The 9,736-nt window shown below is 40.4% G+C and overlaps 1 protein-coding gene across 1 annotated transcript in view; it reads left to right on the top strand.

Moving 5' to 3' along the window:
• The window catches only part of LOC106599143 (kinesin-like protein KIF13A), a gene marked incomplete at both ends in the record, with an annotated part of 64,130 nt that overhangs the window by 31,132 nt on the left and 23,262 nt on the right, over nucleotides 1-9,736 (top strand). Inside the window, 3 exons of the mRNA XM_045712499.1 lie at nucleotides 2,567-2,700; nucleotides 8,936-9,022; nucleotides 9,382-9,563. Of these exons, the coding sequence (XP_045568455.1) occupies nucleotides 2,567-2,700; nucleotides 8,936-9,022; nucleotides 9,382-9,563 (403 nt within the window). The remainder of the gene's footprint in view (nucleotides 1-2,566; nucleotides 2,701-8,935; nucleotides 9,023-9,381; nucleotides 9,564-9,736) is intronic.

The following is a 9,736-nucleotide window of genomic DNA, read 5'->3' as shown; positions in this document are numbered from 1 at the left end:
GTAATATAAGTGGTAAATATCTGAGCCTGTGTGTCAGTGGGGAGGTAATGCCATAATATCACCAGTAATATAAGTGGTAAATATCTGAGTCTGTGTGTCAGTGGGGAGGTAATGCCATAATATCACCAGTAATATAAGTGGTAAATATCTGAGCCTGTGTGTCAGTGGGGAGGTAATGCCATAATATCACCAGTAATATAAGTGGTAAATATCTGAGTATGTGTGACAGTGGGGAGGTAATGCCTAAATATCACCAGTAATATAAGTGGTAAATATCTGAGCCTGTGTGTCAGTGGGGAGGTAATGCCATAATATCACCAGTAATATAAGTGGTAAATATCTGAGCCTGTGTGTCAGTGGGGAGGTAATGCCATAATATCACCAGTAATATAAGTGGTAAATATCTGAGCCTGTGTGTCAGTGGGGAGGTAATGCCATAATATCACCAGTAATATAAGTGGTAAATATCTGAGTCTGTGTGTCAGTGGGGAGGTAATGCCATAATATCACCAGTAATATAAGTGGTAAATATCTGAGTCTGTGTGTCAGTGGGGAGGTAATGCCATAATATCACCAGTAATATAAGTGGTAAATATCTGAGCCTGTGTGTCAGTGGGGAGGTAATGCCATAATATCACCAGTAATATAAGTGGTAAATATCTGAGCCTGTGTGTCAGTGGGGAGGTAATGCCATAATATCACCAGTAATATAAGTGGTAAATATCTGAGTCTGTGTGTCAGTGGGGAGGTAATGCCATAATATCACCAGTAATATAAGTGGTAAATATCTGAGTCTGTGTGTCAGTGGGGAGGTAATGCCATAATATCACCAGTAATATAAGTGGTAAATATCTGAGCCTGTGTGTCAGTGGGAGGTAATGCCATAATATCACCAGTAATATAAGTGGTAAATATCTGAGCCTGTGTGTCAGTGGGGAGGTAATGCCATAATATCACCAGTAATATAAGTGGTAAATATCTGAGCCTGTGTGTCAGTGGGGAGGTAATGCCATAATATCACCAGTAATATAAGTGGTAAATATCTGAGCCTGTGTGTCAGTGGGGAGGTAATGCCATAATATCACCAGTAATATAAGTGGTAAATATCTGAGCCTGTGTGTCAGTGGGGAGGTAATGCCATAATATCACCAGTAATATAAGTGGTAAATATCTGAGTCTGTGTGTCAGTGGGGAGGTAATGCCATAATATCACCAGTAATATAAGTGGTAAATATCTGAGCCTGTGTGTCAGTGGGGAGGTAATGCCATAATATCACCAGTAATATAAGTGGTAAATATCTGAGCCTGTGTGTCAGTGGGGAGGTAATGCCATAATATCACCAGTAATATAAGTGGTAAATATCTGAGCCTGTGTGTCAGTGGGGAGGTAATGCCATAATATCACCAGTAATATAAGTGGTAAATATCTGAGCCTGTGTGTCAGTGGGGAGGTAATGCCATAATATCACCAGTAATATAAGTGGTAAATATCTGAGCCTGTGTGTCAGTGGGGAGGTAATGCCATAATATCACCAGTAATATAAGTGGTAAATATCTGAGCCTGTGTGTCAGTGGGGAGGTAATGCCATAATATCACCAGTAATATAAGTGGTAAATATCTGAGCCTGTGTGTCAGTGGGGAGGTAATGCCATAATATCACCAGTAATATAAGTGGTAAATATCTGAGCCTGTGTGTCAGTGGGGAGGTAATGCCATAATATCACCAGTAATATAAGTGGTAAATATCTGAGCCTGTGTGTCAGTGGGGAGGTAATGCCATAATATCACCAGTAATATAAGTGGTAAATATCTGAGCCTGTGTGTCAGTGGGGAGGTAATGCCATAATATCACCAGTAATATAAGTGGTAAATATCTGAGCCTGTGTGTCAGTGGGGAGGTAATGCCATAATATCACCAGTAATATAAGTGGTAAATATCTGAGCCTGTGTGTCAGTGGGGAGGTAATGCCATAATATCACCAGTAATATAAGTGGTAAATATCTGAGCCTGTGTGTCAGTGGGGAGGTAATGCCATAATATCACCAGTAATATAAGTGGTAAATATCTGAGCCTGTGTGTCAGTGGGGAGGTAATGCCTAAATATCACCAGTAATATAAGTGGTAAATATCTGAGCCTGTGTGTCAGTGGGGAGGTAATGCCTAAATATCACCAGTAATATAAGTGGTAAATATCTGAGTCTGTGTGTCAGTGGGGAGGTAATGCCATAATATCACCAGTAATATAAGTGGTAAATATCTGAGCCTGTGTGTCAGTGGGGAGGTAATGCCATAACATCACCAGTAATATAAGTGGTAAATATCTGAGCCTGTGTGTCAGTGGGGAGGTAATGCCATAATATCACCAGTAATATAAGTGGTAAATATCTGAGCCTGTGTGTCAGTGGGGAGGTAATGCCATAATATCACCAGTAATATAAGTGGTAAATATCTGAGCCTGTGTGTCAGTGGGGAAGTAGGACCTGACCCACATGAATCATCATCTCCTCTGTGTGTGTGTGTGTGTGTGTGTGTGTGTGTGTGTGTGTGTGTGTGTGTGTGTGTAGGAACACACGCGTGTGGGTGCAGACACCTCTCAGGACATCCAGCTGTTTGGGATTGGTATCCAGTCAGAACACTGTGTGTTGGAGATCAGCCCAGACGGAGGGGAGGTCACCCTCACCCCTATAGAGAATGCCAGGTGAGTTAACACACACACACACACACACACACACACACACACACACACACACACACACACACACACACACACACACACAGTACACACACAGTACACACACACACACACACACACACACACACACACACACACACAACAGTACACACACACACACACACACACACACACACACACACACAGTGCACACACATATGGATGAGTGAACTGGACCTGACTGGAGTTTCCCATGACCTCATAGCTGAGGTATTTCTGATCTCAACCTCCTGCTTTGATATCAAACATACCCCCTCCCTCCTTTCCTCCCTCCCTCCCTGCCTCCCTCCATCTTTCCCTCCCCTCACTCCCTCCCCCGCCACCCCTCCCTCCCTCATTCCCTGCCTCCCTCCCTCCCTGCCTCCATCCCTCCCTGCCTCCCTCCATCTTTCCCTCCCTCACTCACTCCCTCCCCCCCACCACCCCTCCCTCCCTGCCTCCCTCCATCTTTCCCTCCTTCACTCCCTCCCCCCACCACCTTCCCTCCCTCTCCCCACCACCCGTCCCAGTAAAGGCTATCTATGAAATATGAGGATATCTCATTGGTAGTCTTTACTGTTGGTGGGTGATATGAGGATATCTCATTGATAGTCTTTACTGTTGGTGGGTGATATGAGGATATATCATTGATAGTCTTTACTGTTGGTGGTGATATGAGGATATCTCATTGATAGTCTGTACTGTTGGTGGTGATATGAGGATATCTCATTGATAGTCTTTACTGTTGGTGGGTGATATGAGGATATATCATTGATAGTCTTTACTGTTGGTGGGTGATATGAGGATATCTCATTGATAGTCTTTACTGTTGGTGGGTGATATGAGGATATCTCATTGATAGTCTTTACTGTTGGTGGGTGATATGAGGATATCTCATTGATAGTCTTTACTGTTGGTGGTGATATGAGGATATCTCATTGATAGTCTTTACTGTTGGTGGTGATATGAGGATATCTCATTGATAGTCTTTACTGTTGGTGGTGATATGAGGATATCTCATTGATAGTCTTTACTGTTGGTGGGTGATATGAGGATATCTCATTGATAGTCTTTACTGTTGGTGGGTGATATGAGGATATCTCATTGATAGTCTTTACTGTTGGTGGGTGATATGAGGATATCTCATTGATAGTCTTTACTGTTGGTGGGTGATATGAGGATATCTCATTGATAGTCTTTACTGTTGGTGGTGATATGAGGATATCTCATTGATAGTCTTTACTGTTGGTGGTGATATGAGGATATCTCATTGATAGTCTTTACTGTTGGTGGTGATATGAGGATATCTCATTGATAGTCTTTACTGTTGGTGGGTGATATGAGGATATCTCATTGATAGTCTTTACTGTTGGTGGGTGATATGAGGATATCTCATTGATAGTCTTTACTGTTGGTGGTGATATGAGGATATCTCATTGATAGTCTTTACTGTTGGTGGTGATATGAGGATATCTCATTGATAGTCTTTACTGTTGGTGGGTGATATGAGGATATCTCATTGATAGTCTTTACTGTTGGTGGGTGACATGAGGATATCTCATTGATAGTCTTTACTGTTGGTGGGTGATATGAGGATATCTCATTGATAGTCTTTACTGTTGGTGGGTGATATGAGGATATATCATTGATAGTCTTTACTGTTGTTGGGTGATATGAGGATATCTCATTGATAGTCTTTACTGTTGGTGGTGATATGAGGATATCTCATTGATAGTCTTTACTGTTGGTGGTGATATGAGGATATCTCATTGATAGTCTTTACTGTTGGTGGTGACATGAGGAAATCTCATTGATAGTCTTTACTGTTGGTGGTGATATGAGGATATATCATTGATAGTCTTTACTGTTGGTGGGTGATATGAGGATATCTCATTGATAGTCTTTACTGTTGGTGGGTGATATGAGGATATCTCATTGATAGTCTTTACTGTTGGTGGGTGATATGAGGATATCTCATTGATAGTCTTTACTGTTGGTGGTGATATGAGGATATCTCATTGATAGTCTTTACTGTTGGTGGTGATAGGATATATCATTGATAGTCTTTACTGTTGGTGGGTGATATGAGGATATCTCATTGATAGTCTTTACTGTTGGTGGTGATATGAGGATATCTCATTGATAGTCTTTACTGTTGGTGGTGATATGAGGATATCTCATTGATAGTCTTTACTGTTGGTGGTGATATGAGGATATCTCATTGATAGTCTTTACTGTTGGTGGTGATATGAGGATATCTCATTGATAGTCTTTACTGTTGGTGGTGATATGAGGATATATCATTGATAGTCTTTACTGTTGGTGGGTGATATGAGGATATCTCATTGATAGTCTTTACTGTTGGTGGGTGATATGAGGATATCTCATTGATAGTCTTTACTGTTGGTGGGTGATATGAGGATATCTCATTGATAGTCTTTACTGTTGGTGGTGATATGAGGATATCTCATTGATAGTCTTTACTGTTGGTGGTGATATGAGGATATATCATTGATAGTCTTTACTGTTGGTGGGTGATATGAGGATATCTCATTGATAGTCTTTACTGTTGGTGGTGATATGAGGATATCTCATTGATAGTCTGTACTGTTGGTGGTGATATGAGGATGTCTCATTGATAGTCTTTACTGTTGGTGGTGATATGAGGATATCTCATTGATAGTCTGTACTGTTGGTGGTGATATGAGGATATCTCATTGATAGTCTGTACTGTTGGTGGGTGATATGAGGATATCTCATTGATAGTCTTTACTGTTGGTGGGTGATATGAGGATATCTCATTGATAGTCTTTACTGTTGGTGGGTGATATGAGGATATCTCATTGATAGTCTTTACTGTTGGTTGTGATATGAGGATATATCATTGATAGTCTTTACTGTTGGTGGTGATATGAGGATATCTCATTGATAGTCTTTACTGTTGGTGGTGATATGAGGATATCTCATTGATAGTCTTTACTGTTGGTGGTGATATGAGGATATCTCATTGATAGTCTTTACTGTTGGTGGTGATATGAGGATATCTCATTGATAGTCTTTACTGTTGGTGGGTGATATGAGGATATCTCATTGATAGTCTTTACTGTTGGTGGGTGATATGAGGATATCTCATTGATAGTCTTTACTGTTGGTGGTGATATGAGGATATCTCATTGATAGTCTGTACTGTTGGTGGTGATATGAGGATATCTCATTGATAGTCTTTACTGTTGGTGGTGATATGAGGATATCTCATTGATAGTCTTTACTGTTGGTGGTGATATGAGGATATCTCATTGATAGTCTGTACTGTTGGTGGTGATATGAGGATATCTCATTGATAGTCTTTACTGTTGGTGGTGATATGAGGATATCTCATTGATAGTCTTTACTGTTGGTGGTGATATGAGGATATCTCATTGATAGTCTTTACTGTTGGTGGTGATATGAGCATATCTCATTGATAGTCTTTACTGTTGGTGGGTGATATGAGGATATCTCATTGATAGTCTTTACTGTTGGTGGGTGACATGAGGATATCTCATTGATAGTCTTTACTGTTGGTGGGTGATATGAGGATATCTCATTGATAGTCTTTACTGTTGGTGGTGATATGAGGATAGATCATTGATAGTCTTTACTGTTGGTGGTGATATGAGGATATCTCATTGATAGTCTTTACTGTTGGTGGTGATATGAGGATATCTCATTGATAGTCTTTACTGTTGGTGGTGATATGAGGATATCTCATTGATAGTCTGTAGTGTTGGTGGTGATATGAGGATATCTCATTGATAGTCTTTACTGTTGGTGGTGATATGAGGATATATCATTGATAGTCTTTACTGTTGGTGGTGATATGAGGATGTCTCATTGATAGTCTTTACTGTTGGTGGTGATATGATGATATCTCATTGATAGTCTTTACTGTTGGTGGTGATATGAGGATATCTCATTGATAGTCTTTACTGTTGGTGGTGATATGAGGATATCTCATTGATAGTCTTTACTGTTGGTGGTGATATGAGGATATCTCATTGATAGTCTTTACTGTTGGTGGTGATATGAGGATATATCATTGATAGTCTTTACTGTTGGTGGTGATATGAGGATATCTCATTGATAGTCTGTACTGTTGGTGGGTGATATGAGGATATATCATTGATAGTCTTTACTGTTGGTGGGTGATATGAGGATATCTCATTGATAGTCTACTGTTGGTGGGTGATATGAGGATATCTCATTGATAGTCTTTACTGTTGGTGGGTGATATGAGGATATCTCATTGATAGTCTTTACTGTTGGTGGTGATATGAGGATATCTCATTGATAGTCTTTACTGTTGGTGGGTGATATGAGGATATCTCATTGATAGTCTGTACTGTTGGTGGGTGATATGAGGATATCTCATTGATAGTCTTTACTGTTGGTGGGTGATATGAGGATATCTCATTGATAGTCTTTACTGTTGGTGGGTGATATGAGGATATCTCATTGATAGTCTTTACTGTTGGTTGTGATATGAGGATATATCATTGATAGTCTTTACTGTTGGTGGTGATATGAGGATATCTCATTGATAGTCTTTACTGTTGGTGGGTGATATGAGGATATCTCATTGATAGTCTTTACTGTTGGTGGTGATATGAGGATATATCATTGATAGTCTTTACTGTTGGTGGTGATATGAGGATGTCTCATTGATAGTCTTTACTGTTGGTGGTGATATGAGGATATCTCATTGATAGTCTTTACTGTTGGTGGTGATATGAGGATATCTCATTGATAGTCTTTACTGTTGGTGGTGATATGAGGATATCTCATTGATAGTCTTTACTGTTGGTGGTGATATGAGGATATCTCATTGATAGTCTTTACTGTTGGTGGTGATATGAGGATATATCATTGATAGTCTTTACTGTTGGTGGTGATATGAGGATATCTCATTGATAGTCTGTACTGTTGGTGGGTGATATGAGGATATATCATTGATAGTCTTTACTGTTGGTGGGTGATATGAGGATATCTCATTGATAGTCTTTACTGTTGGTGGGTGATATGAGGATATCTCATTGATAGTCTTTACTGTTGGTGGGTGATATGAGGATATCTCATTGATAGTCTTTACTGTTGGTGGTGATATGAGGATATCTCATTGATAGTCTTTACTGTTGGTGGGTGATATGAGGATATCTCATTGATAGTCTTTACTGTTGGTGGGTGATATGAGGATATCTCATTGATAGTCTTTACTGTTGGTGGTGATATGAGGATATCTAATTGATAGTCTTTACTGTTGGTGGTGATATGAGGATATCTCATTGATAGTCTTTACTGTTGGTGGGTGATATGAGGATATCTCATTGATAGTCTTTACTGTTGGTGGTGATATGAGGATATCTCATTGATAGTCTTTACTGTTGGTGGGTGATATGAGGATATCTCATTGATAGTCTTTACTGTTGGTGGTGATATGAGGATATCTCATTGATAGTCTTTACTGTTGGTGGGTGATATGAGGATATCTCATTGATAGTCTTTACTGTTGGTGGTGATATGAGGATATCTCATTGATAGTCTCTACTGTTGGTGGGTGATATGAGGATATCTCATTGATAGTCTTTACTGTTGGTGGGTGATATGAGGATATCTCATTGATAGTCTTTACTGTTGGTGGGTGATATTAGGATATCTCATTGATAGTCTTTACTGTTGGTGGTGATATGAGGATATCTCATTGATAGTCTTTACTGTTGGTGGGTGACATGAGGATATCTCATTGATAGTCTTTACTGTTGGTGGGTGATATGAGGATATCTCATTGATAGTCTTTACTGTTGGTGGTGATATGAGGATATCTCATTGATAGTCTTTACTGTTGGTGGTGATATGAGGATATCTCATTGATAGTCTTTACTGTTGGTGGGTGATATGAGGATATCTCATTGATAGTCTTTACTGTTGGTGGGTGATATGAGGATATCTCATTGATAGTCTTTACTGTTGGTGGTGATATGAGGATGTCTCATTGATAGTCTGTACTGTTGGTGGGTGATATGAGGATATCTCATTGATAGTCTGTACTGTTGGTGGTGATATGAGGATATTTGATGTGCTGTATTACTTTCTGTGTGGAAGAGGAGGTACAGCAGGATGGGATGTCTACTCTCCCACAACACACCTCAATATGACATCATCAGACTGTACTGCTCTGCTCCAACAGAACCTGTGTGAATGGAACCATGACTGAGTCCTTGGTCCACCTGTGGCATGGAGACCGCATATTATGGGGCAACAACCACTTCTTCAGGTGAGGAGTTTGTCTACAGAACATGCACATCTACTGGACAAAGTGAACCAGAGACTAACAAAATGTTTACCTTGCTGCAGCCTGCACTAATGTGAACTGAGAGTTCAACTCCCCTGTGTACACTACTTGAATAAGGTTTGTTAGTGATGGTGTGGAACAAAACCCTCACAGCCAGATTGCCAGAGATTTTCCAGAAAACCTGGTTGTAAATATTCCCAAAAACAGCAGCAAATTCAGAACCCTCCAATCAGGATTTCTGGAAAACCTGAGAATGTGGGGAATGTTCCTGGAATTGTTACATCCTTTAGCTGCCCCGTGCTGTAGAAGCAGGAAGTGAGTATAAATCCTGTGTGCTGTAGGATAAACCTGCCTGGGCGGAAGCGGCGTGAGCGTGTGAAGGAGCTGGAGAGGGAACGTGCATCCCCCAGGGAGAGCTTTGTAGAGGTAGACGTAGAGACAGCCAGCGAGGCCTCCTCAGAACAGGACTACAGCTATGAGTTCGCCCAGACGGAGGTCATGATGAAGACCCTGGGAAACAACGGTATGTATGGTGACTTCTGGAATGCCCACATTACAATCACTTTGCTAAACTAGGTTTTTCACAAATCCCGTTTGAAAGATTCACGGATTTCCTGCTTATTCCCTCCTGATTCCGGTGATCTTCCAACCGGGATTTCTAGAAAACGCTGGATTTTTGGGGAAGTACCTGGAATT

Source organism: Salmo salar, unplaced genomic scaffold, assembly GCF_905237065.1.
Source record: "Salmo salar unplaced genomic scaffold, Ssal_v3.1, whole genome shotgun sequence".
In the NCBI taxonomy this organism is placed as follows: Eukaryota; Metazoa; Chordata; class Actinopteri; order Salmoniformes; family Salmonidae; genus Salmo; species Salmo salar.
This window is presented reverse-complemented; position numbering and strand designations above follow the sequence as displayed.